Source organism: Nothobranchius furzeri, chromosome 4 (genome assembly GCF_043380555.1).
Source record: "Nothobranchius furzeri strain GRZ-AD chromosome 4, NfurGRZ-RIMD1, whole genome shotgun sequence".
Lineage (NCBI taxonomy): Eukaryota > Metazoa > Chordata > Actinopteri > Cyprinodontiformes > Nothobranchiidae > Nothobranchius > Nothobranchius furzeri.
The window spans coordinates 83,620,863-83,640,242 of record NC_091744.1 but is presented as its reverse complement, the minus strand read 5'-3'; the positions used below and the strand labels follow the sequence as shown (position 1 = coordinate 83,640,242).

The 19,380-nt window shown below is 39.9% G+C and overlaps 1 protein-coding gene across 3 annotated transcripts; it reads right to left on the bottom strand.

The window, feature by feature from the left end:
• Window positions 1-4,821: 4,821 nt before the first annotated feature.
• Window positions 4,822-11,886, bottom strand: si:dkey-12e7.4 (C-signal). 3 transcript variants are annotated; one of them, XM_015965217.3, is made up of 8 exons: window positions 11,518-11,886; window positions 11,255-11,306; window positions 10,373-10,560; window positions 9,702-9,875; window positions 9,472-9,582; window positions 9,246-9,355; window positions 5,163-5,296; window positions 4,822-5,042 (listed from the first exon to the last, which is right to left on the bottom strand). In XM_015965217.3, exons 1-7 carry the CDS (start codon window positions 11,668-11,670, stop codon window positions 5,197-5,199), a joined length of 888 nt encoding a protein of 295 aa, XP_015820703.3. In that variant the 5' UTR covers window positions 11,671-11,886; the 3' UTR covers window positions 4,822-5,042; window positions 5,163-5,196. The 3 variants fall into 3 exon arrangements, with proteins under 3 accessions (XP_015820703.3, XP_015820704.3, XP_015820702.3); XM_015965218.3 differs by having other exon boundaries at window positions 4,907-5,037; XM_015965216.3 differs by having other exon boundaries at window positions 4,966-5,296.
• Window positions 11,887-19,380: the final 7,494 nt, after the last annotated feature.

Here is a 19,380-nt window from a genome sequence, read left to right as displayed (position 1 = left end):
AGAGGGAGCCTAAGTCACGCCCACCTACTTCTGGACCATAAGAAAAGAATGAATGCAAGTCAGTGGGTCAACAGCTATTTTCTGATCCCGTTTGAAACGCACCATGGATTTCACATGATGGCCGTGAATTTTAAAGACACATTTTGATACCAAGAAAGCTTTTATTTCAGAAAAGCAGCAAAAGTTATTTTAGGTTTTGTGTGAAAAGATGTACAAACGCATCTCTTTGACGTCATCGAACCAGACACGAAGAAAAGTGCAGTGAGTTTAGCAAGCTTCGACTCCTTCTTCCAGGACAAACGAATGAGCATTAAACTCCTGCATCTAATCAATACAATGACTCCTCAGGTGGTAGGGGGAAGGGGTATTCATATGTAGTTTCTGCTCATTAAACAACAACAGACCTTTATTCAATTCAATTCAAAGATACTTTATTAATCCCAGAGGTAAATTAGAGTTTCAGTACACACAATTCAGAGATCAGACATACATGGGCAAGACACATGACAAGAATTGGTGACTGTGGTCATTCGCAACCCTGAGTCGCGCTACCTTAATAGAGATAAGAGGGTTACATGAGGATTGGTTCAGGTGGAGGGAAAAAAAGGCACTTCAGAGCTACCCTCCACAGGGAGGGCAGCTTTGCTCTGCAAAAAACACCTCAGACACAAATACAACAGACTTCAGACAACACACAACATAAGTGTCCACTAGGTGGAGTGGTGGGTTTGGGACTATCCACACTTCAGTTTCTGCAGCCAGGATAAGCAGCACATGTCACTTCAGTCTGGATGGGGGGGGGGGGGTGTCGTTGAGGTTTGGTGTGCAGTGACTCCTGGAACGATTCTTCGGCCTCAACAGCCCAAAGTCCCGCCCAGGCTGGGATAGGAGACAGAGTTGCCATAGCGACGGCATTCCACATTTCTTCTGAGGGGGGAGTATTCGTTGGAGCCTTACCAGGTCCATTTTAGTAATTTCAGTTTCCAGTTTCCAGAAAAAATGCAGAAGCAGCTGTGCACCAGTACAGAGACAGACAAAGAGACTTGAGGATAAGATAGGAGGAGAGGAGGAAAAAAAGCATCTGCACTTCCCAAGAGCCGGAAGAAGGAGTACATATAAGCTTGACCCTCTCAATATTTCAGTCAAAATTGTTAAAAGTTCTCCAGATGAGAAGTGAAACGTCTTCAGGAAACCATGGAAGCCCAGTTGCCTACGTTTGTCACTGTCGTCGTGTCCTTGGGCAAGACACTTAACCCCCCTTGCCTGCTGGTGGTGGTCGGAGGAACCGGTGGAGCCAGTGCTCGGTAGCCTCGCCTCTTGTCAGCGCGCCCCAGGGCAGCTGTGGCTACATCATAGCTCATCACCACCAGTGTGTGAATGGGTGAATGACTGTGTTGTAAAGCGCCTTGGGGAGTTCTAGGACTCTATGGGCCATTCCCATCTGTACCGGGTCGGCCCGGGCCGGGTAGCGTAGGTTGTTTACATATCTGGGTGGCCTGGTATTTTTCCGGGCCAACCAAGGCTCATTCTCAGCCCTCTTCTCGAGGGGGTCTGCTTCAGGCCGACCGGGGCCAACACGCCCACTGCTGACAGCAAATTCACACCTTCCATTAGAGCAAGCCTCTGATTGGTGGGTAGAATCAGCCCACATGGGCTTAAGACAAGGATGTGTGGAATCAACCGGGACAGGCTGGGGCCGACTGGGGCTACCCGGCCCGGGCCGACCCGGTACAGATGGGAATGGCCCACAGAAGGTGCTATATATAATACAGGCCATTTGTCATTTATTTACATTCCTCCTAAATTCTTTATTCATTCGATATTCCTTCTCCTCAGAGCTTTACCTTCTACATCCACGATGCTGGAAGTTCTCATGTTTCATAAAATAAACGATGTTCTGGCATCAGCAACACCAATAACTCTTTTCCTGACACCCTCATTCTTTTTCTCCAGCAGCATTTCTCACAATGAGATTTTAGTTAAATCTTTAAATAAACACAATAAAGACTGTTTCAACTCCATGAGACAGAGGGGTTTCTGTAGAAATCTTCATTTCTTTTAACCATTTTAGGACTTTTACACTGTTTAATTTACTTGTAGCGTCTTGCAGGTTTTATGTGCTCTATTTAAGTATTATTCCTACAAGCAAAGTGAAAAATCTGATGAGAAAAAAGGCAACAAACGTTCAAGATACAGACAGAAAAACTTAACTGTGTTGTTTCTGGAAGCAAAATAATAAAATATTATGTTTTTAATCAAAATTTCAGTTCAAAATGAGTGATTTTACATGACTGTTATTTTCCTAAAAAGCTAATTATGTATATTTACACTGAATAAATGTTCAGTAACCTTCCTCCGCCAACCTACATTTGCATCAGTCGATTTCACAACGTAACCCAGACAACAGTAACCCTTTCCATGTGGGGGTCGCGGAGGAGCGTTAACTTACGTTTGTTTGTAGGAGGGAACGCGAGGTCAGTGTCTCGTATTTCTGTCTTCCTGGAACTGACCTCATACCTCAGTAAACGGGACACACAGGAAAACAGCCTGTAGTTAGGGTGACCAGATCCCAACTTCCCAAATGTGGGACAGAGATACTCGATGTGGGACAACGCGAAGTTCCAATGAGAAAAAAACAAACAAAACGTATATTCTGCCGTTTAGCGCTAACATCACTGTTACATATACATGCAATCATTATTCTTATTATCATATATTTCTTGTATATATTTTATTTGAATTCAACAGGAACAAGCACACAGCAAAGCTTTACTATTTCAAAGTTACCACAACTTCTTCTTCCGGCTCTTGGAGAGTACAGACGCTTTTTTCCTCCTGTTCTCCCTATCTTATCCCCAAGGCTCTTTGTCTGTCCTTGTGTGGACGGCACTTCTGCATTTTTTCTGGAAACTCGAAATGATTAAAAATGGACCTGGTCAGTTGGTCTCTCAATGCAATTGACAAGATTTTTTCAACGATGAGAACGGGAGAAGCGGCTCCCGGATGTCTCTCTGGGACAGAGCCAGCTGGGCATATCATGGACTCCTGGAAACAGTGGAACCTGATCTGCCTCTCTCAGCTGTCTGTAGAGGATTCTGAAGACGTCTGGATATTCGTGGTGTTGGTGTCAGGATTCCTGCTGTTGGGCCTGACCGGTTACCTGGCTTACCGGAAAATTAATGAGCTGTCGAGGAATACTGGCTCAATCCCGGAGCTCAGGGATGGATTACACCGCGCTTTGAACGCACAAACTCATATAATTGTCGAGATGAGTCGTAAGCTTGGAACTTTGGCTGAGATTCAGGTTCTGGCACAGAAGGTTGATTCGATCAAGGAGCGAGTGGACGATTCAGCACGGTTGGGAATAGATTAATTTACGCCATTATTGGATTCAGAGGGGTTGAGGACCAACGGAACTTTAAGACAGAGAGGAAATCATCTCTGTCTGGCCCCAAAACAAGTTCTTATCTGAATCTGGTGCCCTTGAGCCTGTGAAGCTGAAGAGATTACTCCCCCTCAGAAGAAATGTAGAATGCTGCCGTCGCTATGGTAACTCTGTCTACCTATCCCAGACCGGTGAAGGCAGTGGAACCGTTTCCAGGAGTCACTGTGCTTTCTAACCCAACAACCTCCTTCCCCTGTCCAGACTGAGGTGACGAGTGCTGCTTATCGCGGCTGCATGCACTGATGTGAGGAGAGTCCCCAACCCTACCTCTCCCCCTAGTGGACACTTATGTTGTGTAATGTCTGAAGTCTGTTGCGTTTCTGTCTGAGGTGTTTTTTGCATAAGTGCCTTTTTTTCCTCCACCTGAACCAATCCTCATATAAACCCTCTGTTCTCTATTAAGGTAGCGCGACTCGGGTTGCGAATGACCACAGTCACCAATTCTTGTCATGTGTCTATGCCTATGTACGTATGTCTGATCTCTGAATTGTGTGTACTGAAACTCTAATTTCCCTCTGGGATTAACCCCCAGAGACCCACGATTGTAACATTACAACATCAGATTTAAGTCTACAAAAATAAACCTTCCCCATTTTTTTCTTTTTAAAACCACATTTACATTGCTAATAGGTCCTATTGTTCAGTTCTGCCACACTATTGGCTGTTAAAATGTGTAAATAGGCCCGTTTATCTGGCCTCCTAACAACATGTGAAAGGTTAAAAAAAGATTTTGCAGTTGTTTTCTAAATGTGGGTTTCTGGGGGTTAATAAAGTATCTTTGAATTTGAACAACATTACTCTGTAGTGGCTCTGATCATTTTAATAACATAGATAGGCCCACAATAATAATAGAAAAAAATGCAGGTTTAAGCAGCTTTTCAGAGTTTTCATTGAATGTTTTCCACAACAGAATGACAGTAAAAGTACCAGTTATATTTTTTAGATCTATTTATGTTTGTTTTTAATTAATTTTCCACTAAAATCAGCATCTCATAGAAAAAATATCCATACTTTTTTGCTATTTTTTTCATAATTCAGAAACAAAACATGACAACAAATCTCTTCTAGATTTTAGATGAGAATAAACATCTGATCCTAATCTCTAAAAAATTCAGATCTAATCTAATAATAGTTTCTTAGAGTTACTTTATTCTGAGAATAAGTGATCAAAGCTTCCATTTATGCTCATGACTTCTTCTCTGTGCTTTAAGGGGCTCAGCGTGTACGCAGGTATCTGAAACCGCAGCACCTTGTCTGTGTTAGAGCCTCCATTGTGTTTATCATGGACCTGTCTAATTACTGGAAAACCTGCTTTTGACCTCAGACTCACGCCTGTTATGGTGGCTCGAGCGTGCTCCACACACGCTCCGGATCTGCGTTAAAGTCCCGCCTCCGTTTGACAGCAGCAGACTTCTCCAGTTTATTTGATAAGATTGAAACTCGAAACGGGAAACTGTCACTCATGCGGGACACGAGTCTAAATTTGCGGGACACGTGAAAAGTAATGAAAATGTGGGACATCTGGTCACCCAACCCGCAGTAGAAGTTAGAGCACACTCAACATCAGAGCGATGCCGTTCAGACCACATCAGCTGTTCTGGGATCAGAGAGAAAAGCCAAAGACAACAGATTCAGTTTTCAGATTCAAATTTAAAGAGTTTACCTTTTTTATTCAGTTATTTTAAAAAAGAGCTGTAGATTTTTATATTTTTCTCACCTTAGTTTAACATTTTTCTCTCTCCATGAACAAATTACAGAGAAAATGTAGCTCTAATGAGCCGAGGTCCATCTGAGAGCCAGAGGGACAATCCAGTAATCAGCCAGAGACCAAAAACCAGAAGAACCAGAAAGCTGCAACACATTTATTAGCTTAGATTGTTGTTAACAGACTTTTAAATGGATCAAGTCTTAATGCTGAAGTCTGCAAGATGTTATTTCCCTTCTCATCCTCATCGGGTACGAAGTCGAACAAATATCAATGGCATCAATGTAGAAACGTCACATTTTGTATATTTTACACGAATAAGAACATTTATGAAGCAGAAGTTGGAGTTTTTCTCATTTAGTCGCTCTTAAAAAAGATTTTCCTCCAGCTTTGAAAAATGTGACTTTTCTGTTTCGTTGAGAAAAACACAGATTTCACTTTTCTAAAGTCGTCTTATGTTAACAACAAGACTTGTTTTAACAAGACGACTTGTTTTAACTTGTTTTAACAACAAGATGACTTGTTTTAACAAGACGACTTGTTTTAACAAGACGACTTGTTTTAACAACAAGATGACTTGTTTTAACAAGACGACTTGTTTTAACAACAAGATGACTTGTTTTAACTTCTTTAAACAACAAGATGACTTGTTTTAACAAGACGACTTGTTTTAACTTGTTTTAACAAGACAACTTGTTTGAACTTGTTTTAACAACAAGATGACTTGTTTTAACAAGAAGATGACTTGTTTTAACAACAAGATGACTTGTTTTAACAACAAGATGACTTGTTTTAACAAGACGACTTGTTTTAACAACAAGATGACTTGTTTTAACAAGACGACTTGTTTTAACAACAAGATGACTTGTTTTAACAAGACGACTTGTTTGAACTAGTTTAAACAACAACACGACTTGTTTGAACTTGTTTCAACAACAAGATGACTTGCTTTAACAAGACGACTTGTTTTAACTTGTTTAAACAACAAGATGACTTGTTTTAACTTGTTTAAACAACAAGATGACTTGTTTTAACAAGATGACTTGTTTTAACTTGTTTAAACAACAAGATGACTTGTTTTAACAACAAGATTACTTGTTTTAACAAGACGACTTGTTTTAACAACAAGATGACTTGTTTTAACTTGTTTAAACAACAAGATGACTTGTTTTAACAAGACGACTTGTTTTAACAAGACGACTTGTTTGAACTTGTTTTAACAACAAGATGACTTGTTTTAACAAGACGACTTGTTTTAACAACAAGATGACTTGTTTGAACTTGTTTTAACAACAAGATGACTTGTTTTAACAACAAGATGACTTGTTTTAACAACAAGATGACTTGTTTTAACAAGACGACTTGTTTTAACTTGTTTAAACAACAAGACGACTTGTTTGAACTTGTTTAAACAACAAGATGACTTGTTTTAACAAGACGACTTGTTTTAACTTGTTTTAACAAGACGACTTGTTTTAACTTGTTTTAACAACAAGATGACTTGTTTTAACAACAAGATGACTTGTTTTAACTTGTTTAAACAACAAGATGACTTGTTTTAACAAGACGACTTGTTTTAACTTGTTTTAACAAGACAACTTGTTTGAACTTGTTTTAACAACAAGATGACTTGTTTTAACAAGAAGACTTGTTTTAACAACAAGATGACTTGTTTTAACAACAAGATGACTTGTTTTAACAACAAGATGACTTGTTTTAACAAGACGACTTGTTTGAACTTGTTTTAACAACAAGATGACTTGTTTTAACAAGACGACTTGTTTTAACAACAAGATGACTTGTTTTAACAAGACGACTTGTTTTAACAACAAGATGACTTGTTTTAACAAGACAACTTGTTTGACCTTGTTTAAACAACAAGACGACTTGTTTGAACTTGTTTCAACAACAAGATGACTTGCTTTAACAAGACAACTTGTTTTAACTTGTTTTAACAACAAGATGACTTGTTTTAACTTGTTTAAACAACAAGATGACTTGTTTTAACAAGATGACTTGTTTTAACTTGTTTTAACAACAAGATGACTTGTTTTAACAAGACGACTTGTTTTAACAACAAGATGACTTGTTTTAACTTGTTTAAACAACAAGATGACTTGTTTTAACAAGACGACTTGTTTTAACAAGACGACTTGTTTGAACTTGTTTTAACATCAAGATGACTTGTTTTAACAAGACGACTTGTTTTAACTTGTTTTAACAACAAGATGACTTGTTTGAACTTGTTTTAACAACAAGATGACTTGTTTTAACAAGACGACTTGTTTTAACAACAAGATGACTTGTTTTAACAAGACGACTTGTTTTAACTTGTTTAAACGACAAGACGACTTGTTTGAACTTGTTTAAACAACAAGATGACTTGTTTTAACAAGACTACTTGTTTTAACTTGTTTTAACAAGACGACTTGTTTTAACTTGTTTTAACAACAAGATGACTTGTTTTAACAACAAGATGACTTGTTTTAACTTGTTTAAACAACAAGATGACTTGTTTTAACAAGACGACTTGTTTTAACTTGTTTTAACAAGACGACTTGTTTTAACTTGTTTTAACAACAAGATGACTTGTTTTAACAACAAGATGACTTGTTTTAACTTGTTTAAACAACAAGATGACTTGTTTTAACAAGACGACTTGTTTTAACTTGTTTTAACAACAAGATGACTTGTTTTAACTTGTTTAAACAACAAGATGACTTGTTTTAACAAGAAGACTTGTTTTAACTTGTTTTAACAACAAGATGACTTGTTTTAACAAGACGACTTGTTTTAACTTGTTTTAACAAGACGACTTGTTTGAACTTGTTTTAACAACAAGATGACTTGTTTTAACAAGACGACTTGTTTTAACTTGTTTTAACAACAAGATGACTTGTTTTAACTTGTTTAAACAACAAGACGACTTGTTTTAACAAGACGACTTGTTTGAACTTGTTTTAACAAGACGACTTGTTTGAACTTGTTTTAACAACAAGATGACTTGTTTTAACAAGACGACTTGTTTTAACTTGTTTTAACAACAAGATGACTTGTTTTAACTTGTTTAAACAACAAGATGACTTGTTTTAACAAGACAACTTGTTTTAACTTGTTTTAACAAGACGACTTGTTTTAACAAGACGACTTGTTTGAACTTGTTTTAACAAGACTTTTTGTTTGAACTTGTTTTAACAACAAGATGACTTGTTTTAACAAGACGACTTGTTTTAACTTGTTTAAACAACAAGATGACTTGTTTTAACAAGACGGCTTGTTTTAACTTGTTTAAACAACAAGATGACTTGTTTTAACAACAAGATGACTTGTTTTAACAAGATGACTTGTTTGAACTTGTTTTAACAAGATGTCTCGTGTTAACAACAAGACTACTTGTTTTAACTTGTTTAAACAACAAGATGACTTGTTTTAACAAGAAGACTTGTTTTAACAAGACGACTTGTTTGAACTTGTTTTAACAACAAGATGACTTGTTTTAACAAGACGACTTGTTTTAACTTGTTTTAACAACAAGATGACTTGTTTTAACTTGTTTAAACAACAAGATGACTTGTTTTAACAAGACGACTTGTTTTAACTTGTTTTAACAAGACGACTTGTTTTAACAAGACGACTTGTTTTAACTTGTTTTAACAAGACTTTTTGTTTGAACTTGTTTTAACAACAAGATGACTTGTTTTAACAAGACGACTTGTTTTAACTTGTTTAAACAACAAGATGACTTGTTTTAACAAGACGGCTTGTTTTAACTTGTTTAAACAACAAGATGACTTGTTTGAACTTGTTTTAACAAGATGTCTCGTGTTAACAACAAGACTACTTGTTTTAACTTGTTTAAACAACAAGATGACTTGTTTTAACAAGAAGACTTGTTTTAACTTGTTTTAACAAGATGTCTTGTGTTAACAACAAGACTTGTTTTAACAACAAGACTTGTTTTAACAAGACGACTTGTTTTAACAAGATGACTTGTTTGAACTTGTTTTAACAACAAGATGACTTGTTTAAACAACAATACGACTGGTTTTTTAAAATTCAAGGAAGTCCAAGAGAGCCTTGAAACAAACACGTTACCACGGCAACCGCTCTCCCTTAAAGCTCAGAAACGACCCATGATCCTCTTCACTCAGCCGACCAATCACAGATAAGATGGAGGAAACGCTCTCCTCGGGACTCAGAGGAGCCTGGAGAGAAGAAGCGGAGACAACATCCTCGACTACGAGTTCAATGAGCTTCCTGGTTGATTTTAAAACACGTTTTTACAAGTCGTGGATTTTCTAACTTTGACCCCAGACTTTACCTCAGACCCCCCCATGTCGGTGCGGACCCAGCCGGGGTGCACGGCCACACAGAGGATCCCATCAGCCCGCAGGTCCCCCGCCATGCAGCGGCTGACCATGTTCAGAGAAGCCTGAGGAGATAAAAATACATGGTTCTCTCATTCTTTTATTTCTACCGTCTTTTTTAACATTTTTACATTATAAATGAAAAGTCTGAGCCACATTAGCAGGAAGTTCTCCTCCTGAGTACCTTGGAGGTCCTGTAGGGGTACCATCTCAAGTTCTGGGCCTCGTCGCCCCAGTTGAGCTCTACGGAGCCCAGCAGAGAGCCCATGTTAATAACTGCTGCCCTCTGGATTCCCATAATCCCCGGCCCGCCTGCTGATCCTCTGGATGCAGCTCGCTTCAACAGAGGCAGAAAAGCCTGATGGAGCAGAAACACAAGAACATCCTGGCAAGGTCAGGCCGAGATTTATTTCACTTTTACTTACGAAGGAAAACAAAAAAAAAAAAAAAACAGCTGAAACTGAAGCAGGCGAACTGTTGCTTAGGCTTTGTGGGTCAGTGGATATGAACGGTCAGTGCTGCCCCCTGGTGGCCGAACTCTCCTCTCAACACAAACAGAAAACCAATCAAATGTTTTTGTTTTAAATAAAAATAAATGGGACGAGGGCAACAATATAATGTAAATAATAATAAAAACAAGTACTCTTTAGACTACAACTGTCCCTGAAACTCAGCAATAACCGACCCAGCTGTCCTCTGACACCCACCAGAACCTAAAGTTCTAGTTATCATTCATCACATGTGGAAAGGCTCTGAGATGTTGTTACCAGGCAAGTATTTATTTAGTTTTCTACCCAATCACAAATGTTCCTTTGATGTGAAACGTTTTTAATCCAAGCTGCAGCCACAGATTACCTTTGTGATCATGAGCGGAGCCACGGCGTTGGTGTTGAAGCTTTCTATCATCGCCTCTGCAGTGACGGAGTGGAAGTCGGCCTCCAGTTTGATCCCAGCGTTGTTGATCAGACAGTTCAGACCTTCTTCCTCCAGCAGCCGGCCCACCTCCTCGGCACACCGCTCGATGCTGTCCTGACTCGCTACATCTACACAGGAAACACAAGTCGCCCAACAAGATGGGACACATCTAATTTCCCTCTGGGATTAATAAAGTATTGATTGATTGATTGATTGATCTGTGAAATCATCTGAGAAAAATGTTTTTTAGATAAACTTCTGTATCTCCGCCTTTGTGCTTTGCGACTCCCTGTTATTAATTAGCACCTTTTGAGATGTGTCTTAGGCAGATGTTTTACACATTTTTGTGTCAATCAGTTGATAAATTATTATGTGTGTGTGTGTGTGTGTGTACTCTGTCTTCTTGATCCCGTGAGTCATGGAGGATGGCTGCTTATACTGAGCCAGGATCCTCTGGAGGTTTCTTCCTGTTAAAAGGGAGTTTTCCTCTCCACTGTCGCTGCATGCTTGCTTAGTATGAGGATTGCTGCATAGTCACTGACACTCGTCAGTGACTTGATGCAATTTGCTGGGTTCCTTATATAGGACACATTATTTCTGATTGGATTAATGAACTGTGAATTGGAATGTTTATTATGTGAAGTGCCTTGAGACGACTCTTGTCGTGATTTGGCGCTTTCTAAATAAACTTGAATTGATTTGAATTATAGGTCACTTTTGTTCATTTTTGGTCCAATGTACTGTACTTGTATAGTGTTGGCCATTTTAAAATATGGTTTATTATTATTATTATTATTAATAAACTGAAGCAAACTTCCTTACCTAAAGTTACTATGTGGATGTTGGGATGATTCTCGGCCAGTTCTTGAAGTTTCTGTAAATAAATAAATAATAAATACATCTGCTTCTCTATGAGGACGTCAGCGCCCCCTAGTGGTAAGTGTTGCTATGACATGATTACGTAACTCACTGTTTGTTTTAAATTAGATTTTTCCTGCATAAAACATGAACTTAAGTAGAACAAGAGAAGCTAACAACTCAAATTGTTTTAGTTGTAGTTTTTTGTTATTTTTTTTTATTTTTACCTGGGTGGCGGAGGAGTTTCTGGTTGTCGCTATGATCTTTCCCGGGCAGAAACCTCCTCTCACCAGACTGTCCACCAGCTGAAGCCCGAGCCCGCGGTTCGCCCCCGTTACCAGAACCGAAGCGCAGCTTTTAAAACTCGCCGCTCCGCTCATGGTGGCTCGTTCTCCGCGTGGTTCTTCGGATCGATGATCTTCTTCTTCCAGATCTTCCGGATCCGACAGGGAACACTGCAGTCCCTCTGCCTCACCGCCAGGGGGCGGAAATGTTCCGCTGAAACCAACCACAGAGAGCAGCGAGGCTCACGTGCCGCTTAAATTCTTCATTCAAAAAAGCATTTACTGAGAGAACAAGACTTTACACCCGCTCCACTGAATGTAAATTACATTTTCAAAAATGTGCTTTTTAATGCTTTAGTCTATTTGGATAAAAAAAATGTCCAGTGAGTGAAACAGATTAGGAGCCACTTCAGGACAATAAAGAAACCACAAACATCGTTTATTTGGCTGCTGTTTGACTTTTCAGCAGTTTATAAAACACAATTAAAACAACCTTGACTGATTAATGCGCTGCACAAAACTGAAGTATTTTAATAAACCAAAACCTAAATAAAAAAGTAAAATATTGATCATAGATAACGACTCTCACCTGTTGCAGGTACTTTGTGAATGGCTTCAGTTGGAAGAAACACAAACAAATTCTGGTTTAGTAAAAACAGCTATTTGTTTCAGTCTCTCAACTTAGACCATTAGTTGTAGCGTTTGTGCGTTCTTTTTGGATATTATTTGTGCAATTGTTGGACAAAGTGACTTGCTGTGTGGTATTAATTGCACTAATTGAGCATCCAAGGAGTCTCTTTTGGTAAGTAAAATTATATTTATGTATTTTAGGTCACTGCCGCTCTTGCACTAGCTGAGCTTAGATTTTAAAATGTACTGTTTAACCATGAAATGTAAATTCAATAGGGTAAAACCCAGTGCATTTAACATAATGCTGCATTTTAGAAAATGGGTTGAAATATAACATGTTAGAGCTGGGTTCCGACTATCGGTATGGTCCCCTCCCCTCAGCTGCAGCTCGGCGCATCTCTGACCGCAACGATGCCTGTCTGATGCGCGGCTGCCGGCTTGTGGAGGTCTCGGAGACCTCTGTGTTCCACCCGGTTTTACCCAGCGGTCAGCCCGGCGCATCTCTGACTCAGAAGCTCCGGTGTAAAGCACAGTTAGCTCCAGTTGTAGCTAGGTTGCTACCTCCGTTAGCTTAGCTCCCACCTCCTTTGGGTTAGCTTGTTATCCATAGCTTGTAGCTACATCGCTTCAGTTCGTCGGGTGTCGTCATTTGATCCCAGCCTTACAGCCCTGCCCTCAGTTCCACCTCTTTTCCCTTTTTTGGAATTGTCTGAGCTTGACGGAATCTGTGACACGGTCAAAATGACGATGGTGGCCACCTCCCATTTTGGCACAAAAACTTATTATTGGAGTCTATGGACATGAATTGTCCAGTATATATGTCAATGGGGCAGTTACAATCGGATCCATTGAGTTTGCTGCAGTTCCTGCAAATGTTATTTTTTTTAGCCATTGCATCACACAAAAATTTACATTTTATTTTTATTTTAGAAGAAACATTTGCAGAATTCCAGACAGAGAAGCTGCACATCGCTGTAGAGTTGTGTTTAAATTACGGTCTAACAGGAAGGTAACGGTAGTGTGAAAAGTTTGAGATCGGAGATCTTTTAGGATGAACAAAAACACCTAATGAGAAAATGTTTTCTGCAATCTTCTTCACCAGTATTGTCTTGTCTTGTCTCTTGAGGTCCTTTATGAGGTGACAAATGTGATCTCATTTAATGAATCCTTGCAGAGATTCTCAGCTTTCTGTAGTGTGTGTGTGGGGACATGGTAAGTGGTTTGGATTTGATATGGTGCCTTCAAGATTCCCAGAACCCCTCAAGACGCTTTACAACACAAGCATTCACACACACATTCTCACCCTGGTGGGGATGAGCTACAGCGTATTGCCCTGGGGCGCACTGAGGGAGGCGGGGCTGGCAAGCACAGGCGCCACCGGTCCCTCTGACCACCACCAGCAGGTAAAGTGGGTGAAGTGTCTTGCCCAAGGACACAATGGCAGCTGGGGTTAATCCTACAACCGTCCAATGACTAAACAACCCGTTCTACCTCCTGAGCTACTGCTGCTGAGAAGACGAGTGTGAAAGTTTTATCTCACAAATATGACTTACGTAACAATCTATCTTCGGACCAACTCCGGTCAGATCCACGCCAGATTCTAATTTCCTCTAATCCTGTTTTCTTCACCTGATGACATTTAACGAGACTGCAGAAGAAGAATGTTTGAACAAATCCTTGCACTGACATTTCCTGTCCAGTGGAGACGACGAGTCAGTGACTGTCGGTGTGTTCCAGTGGAAGCGCCGGGGGATGCTAGGGGGCGCTATAGCTACCCCATGATTAGTCATAGCACCTCCAAGTAAATATTAGAATTCTTTTTTTTTTTTTTACAATTTAATTTTAATGTAACGTGTGGATGTGATCATATTTAACATACAAAACAAAAATAATCAGTAAATTATCATATAGATAGTAAAAACTTTAACCAAAACAGGAAATTGATGTTAACCTTTGACCTCATTTTTCCACCTGCTAACGAGTGAAAGGTAGAGCTAGCTTGTGGTAAAATGGATCGGTTTTTGTTGCCCACATTTCCACGGGTTCAGTCAGAAACGAATGAATCTTTGGAAGTGATCTCAGACCCACAAACACCTACGGATCTGGATGAAGAGAGTCAAACCTCAACCGCCGCAGCAGTCCAGGGTTTTGCCGCTGGAAATGCTAACGCTAACGTTAGCTAACCTTGCAACACTATAGATGTTTTTCTGTGTGGCTGTATGTGTTTATGATTTCATGGAAAAGTCAGCGATTGTTCATATGTTTATGATGTATATTAATGATTGTTTCAGGTGTTGTCGAGGTGTTGTGCACGCATGTGTATCTGCTAGTGTTGAAGGTGTTTTAAACAATAGGTACGCATGACCACTTCCTTCATAGCACCCTCAATAAAAAGACTAGCTCCTTCATAGCAGCTGCAGAAAAACACTTCTGGAGCCGCCACTGGTGTGTTCACGTTCATTTGGATCACTCAAAGCAACGTAATAAAGAAACAAATGTTGACAAAGGAACTGGAGCCTTCTAATCCGGGTGACTTTCACGATTAGACAGCTCGGCTTCTCGCAAACTAAAATAATGTTAAAACACAAGGAGAATCTATTGTATGCTCCGAGACGGTTTTCAAATATTGAAATGAGGATGGAGAAGCAGAGTTAAGGGTGACGGCGCAGCAGAAGGAGCTTATGACTCAGCACGCAGATGGTCCCCCTGGCAGCCCCCTAAATCCAGATTTCCTTAAAGCTCCTGGTGCCTGGAAGCAGCAGATATCCCAGGTCTGCTGCAGGTCATTTAATTTGAAATTTGGCAGCCATGCCTCCATTTTACAGACACATTACCTTGGCTCCAAGCACGCAGTGCAAATGATGAGCTGGTGCACTAATGTGGATGCAGAGCCGTGCTTATTGGCTGAATACTGCAGCATTGTCTCAAGATTAAAGAGGGGGTCTTGACTGAGATGGTCCTGAAACATCTGCAGACTGAGATACACAGAAGTGTTTATTTTCCATCGTGACCTTCATGAACGAAACCATTTTTGGTTTCATGAATCTTCTTAAATAGTTTTCAACACTTTTCACTGTTTTCTTTCAAATTTCTCGCATTTCGAGTTTATTTTGTGTCACATCCTGTTTGAAGCTCATGGATTTTGAGTGCAACTCATCCATCTGTCTGCCTTTAGCGCTGTTAGAGATGTGGATCTCAATACTCCTTCATACTACGAGCTACATTCACACGCATTTGAGGAGTTGTGGCATATTTCCTCTCATTCCTTTTGGACTGAGAAAGTTCCTGAAGCAGTGAACGCACCACAGGGAGTTGGCTGGTTTGATGAGACTCACCTGTTCATTTTGGGACTCAGAAGGAGCCATATCTGCTGCTCCATGATCGTTTATTATTGTAAAACCCCACGCTTTAACAAAGCTTGATCTGAGGACCGTGGACTGGACCATATGGCGGGACGTGAAGCACCAGACCCAAAGAAGTTGAAGGTGGGCTGGCCGTATGGATTCTGAGCAGGTTGGTTTATTTCATATTTACAAAACAAATAAAGCCTAAAACAACCACACCAAGAAAGATCCATCAGAAAATATAGATTTTTTTTATTATATGGTTAGATTATGTCTAATTAATAGGCAGTTGATGAGAGGCAACTCATAAAAGTTCCAACTTTTATTAAAACATCCAATTCCTATGAGTTGTTTTACTTTAGTAGTTTATTTTACTGAGTAATTTGTTTTCTAGATGTCCTTCACCAAGTCTTAAATTGGGAATTTTACATGTTAACCCGAACCCAAAGGTTTAGAGTTAGGCCTTTTGTTTTAGCCGTTAGCTTGTTTCTTTCCCCTCAGTGCTCCACAGGGCCAAGAGAAAAACTCCAAAATGGTTAAATTGCTGCTAGAATTTAAAACCACTTTTAGCTTGTTGAGTTTTGGCACCTGGGGTTTCAAATGTAACAGAAATAAACGTTTTAATGTCTGTGGAGAAACGGTTCGTTCTGAGAAAAGTTGGTTCAACACCACAAGTTTAGACACACAGCCTTGAATCAGCATGTCCCAATGAAGGAAGAAACTCAAGCAGCTAAGGCCCTGTCCACACGTAGCCGGGGATCTGCCAAAACGTAGATATTTTTCTACGTTTTGGCCTGTCATCCACACGAAAACGGAGTTTTTTCACACGAAAACGGATCTTTTTAAAAACTCCGGCCAAAGTGAAGATCTGCGTTTTCTCCGTTTTGGGTGTCTGCGTGTGGACAGACAAAACCGGAGTTTTAAGGTCCGCAACGTCACTTTCCGTGACAAAAAAATGCCGACATCACGTGTGCGACCTGTGTTTACGCTAGCCGGCATCATGGAAGCCCTCAGAGCTGCGCTCTGTCACTACCCGATCCAGCAATTGTCCAAGCGCTTTCTGCTCGTTTGTTTTTGCAAGCGGAATTACTGCTCCTTGCGGAAGACCACAGACGAAGGACGAGGTTAAGAACGGGGGAAGTACTGCCGCCTACAGGTCTGGCATGTCCTTAACAACGTATTTATCCGGGTACGTGTGGACAGAGTTTTTTATTTTAAAAACGCGGTGGTGTGGATGCAAGTTTTTGGAGGGGCGGATATTCGTTTTTAAAAAACCCCGGCTATGTGTGGACTAGGCCTGAGAGAAGCCAACGAGGAAGGGACAGAAGCTGCAGTTCCCCCCCTCATCCACTAGGGGCTGGCTCCAGGAGTGAGCAAATCCTCTTCGACTCACATGTTGAAAATGCCAACTTGACAGCAGGAATAAACATGTTTACAGCTTGGTTCAAAAAAACATTTTACGTTTATTAGATCTGGTTTACAGTCACAACAACTCTGGGGGAGGTGAATTTTTGTGTAACTCATCTGTTTAGGTGTAATTAAATGCTTGAAATGATGAATTATTAGGGGCGTGTCCTGTTGACATGTAGCAGATGACCTATCAGCACTAGCGTCTTGCCCTCCTGCTGAAAAGGGTATTGCTGCAGACTAGTGATGTGTCGGTCGCGAACGAACCGGCTCTATGAAGTGAGAGACGGGAGCCGGATCATCATTGGGAGGTATCCCATGATCCCATCCTCATGATTATACTCCATTCAACAGAATTCAACTCAGGGCTGCCAACTATCATGCGCTGAGCATGAGACACATGCATCATTGAAGCGCCTCGTGATTTTTATCTTGATAGGCGCCTGGGACGTAATTTTGGGGGGGGGACGGGTGGGACATGTCCCCCCCACTTTTTCAAAAGGCAGTTTTGGTCCCCTGCACTTTTTTCCGTCCAAAAACAATGTTACGCTCCATTAAATGGATTTGGTTGAGCACTAGGACCGAAACGGAAACCGGTTTCCTATTAGACCCGCCCAAAAGCTAATCTATTGGCTCTGCTGATACTTGCTAACGTATTATTGGCTGTTGCTGCTGTCACTCAAGTTGTAAACAGAACGTGCTCACGTTGTTTTGCTAGTTTGGAGCCGCTAGGGAACACCGGTACTGAGTCACATCGTCAACTAGACGCTGTGTAATATCAGAGCTCAGCTCAGCTTCCATTACATAACATTTGAATAAGTGTTCATTTGTGAGTCTTTGGTAGTTAGGCACAGCCAGGAGGCAGCATGTCAAGAAAACGAAAAGTGGATATAAGAGACTTCTTTCAAAGTCAAAACGTAAGTTGGAACATGTGACACCCCTGCATTAAGCTCACTCACCTCCTCCTTCACAAACATACTCAAAACTAACTTTTACAAACTCATCTCCTCCACATAACTGACTCCTCAGACACAATTTGTTCGTATTATTATAATAATTATTTTTTTTATTATTACTATTATCATCATAATTATTATTACTAGTAGTAGTAGAAGTGTAACTTCAAAACTTTTATCATTTAACTTTATTGTAAACTTATCTATTGCAATGTATATGTTCACATTAAAAAGCTCTGAAAAATGAACAGTATCATCATCGTCAACAGATTTTTTTAAGCTTAATGTCAAAGATGTACACTTTTCATTAGATTTATCTTATTTTTTCCATTCATTTTTTGTGTGTTGAAATGCAACAACTGTTTAAACACTTTTAAGGGAAAAAACATATTTAATATGTTTTTATACACTCAAATGTTAAGGTGATGATCATGTGTAAAACATTAGTTCAGCATGTCCTCTAACACAGCAAATGAACAAACGGCCAGATCTCAGGAGGACCGTTTATGTATAAATAATTTTTATACTTTTGACTAGGCCTGGGAAGGTAACAAATTTTGCTGGACGATATTTTGTCCAACAAATTGTTGATGATAAACGATATTGTCAACATTATCTAGACCATAATAACCACTAATATAATGTTAATATATCATAATAATGCAAGTACACCCTTTAAAATGCAACAAATAAACCTTCATTTAACATTGAAATGTCCAGAACCAGAACTTCTAAATGAATAAAAATAACAAACAAAAATTAAATAAAAAAGGAATCTCACTCCCTGTTAGAAAATGTTGCACCAAAAACAATAAAAAAGACCCAAAACAATAAATACAATGGCCTATCCATTGTCAACAGCCAAAACTGCACTTCAATAATGATAATAAATAAAAATAATAATAGAGTTGTAAATTTTTTAACTTTGATATATATATATATATATATATATATATATATATATATATATATATATATAGATATATAGATAGATATAGATATAGAGGATGGAAAAATTATTGAGATGGGCACGTGACGTGTCAAGGGGTCTTTACATAACACCCCCCACCCCAAATCCGCACAAGCCTGCTGTGTCCCCCCCACTTCTGAAATCAAAATTTCGTCCCTGATAGGCGCTATAGAAATGATATTTTCTTCTTCTTCTTCTTCATCTCACCCTGTTCACATACTCTCAGTCACCCACCCCTTACGCTCTCACGGCAAAAGGACAGAAGCTAAATGGTGTCCCAAAACCTAAACCTAAGGCCCATAAACATCCGTCAATTAGATGTCGCTGTCTCGACAAGGGTAGACGCCTGAATCCGCGGTCTCCGGCTCTGCAGCCATAAGCTATTACTCCTGCTGGCTCCAGGGGAGGCCTCATGTTTAAAGTGTTGCAGCCTAGAAGGCCTAAGGAAGCAGAGCCGCTCAGCCACAGTTTACTGGTTGAAAGCTGCGTTGACTTCAGT

What these genes read in the sequence shown, in the direction of transcription:
- si:dkey-12e7.4 (XM_015965217.3), bottom strand. Translation starts at nt 11,670, where the DNA reads ATGAGCGGAGCGGCGAGTTTTAAAAGCTGCGCTTCGGTTCTGGTAACG. An exon ending in GAAACTCCTCCGCCACCCAG is followed by an intron (nt 11,307 to 11,517) that starts GTAAAAATAAAA and finishes ATTTATTTACAG; the next exon opens with AAACTTCAAGAACTGGCCGA. An exon ending in CATCCACATAGTAACTTTAG is followed by an intron (nt 10,561 to 11,254) that starts GTAAGGAAGTTT and finishes TTTCCTGTGTAG; the next exon opens with ATGTAGCGAGTCAGGACAGC.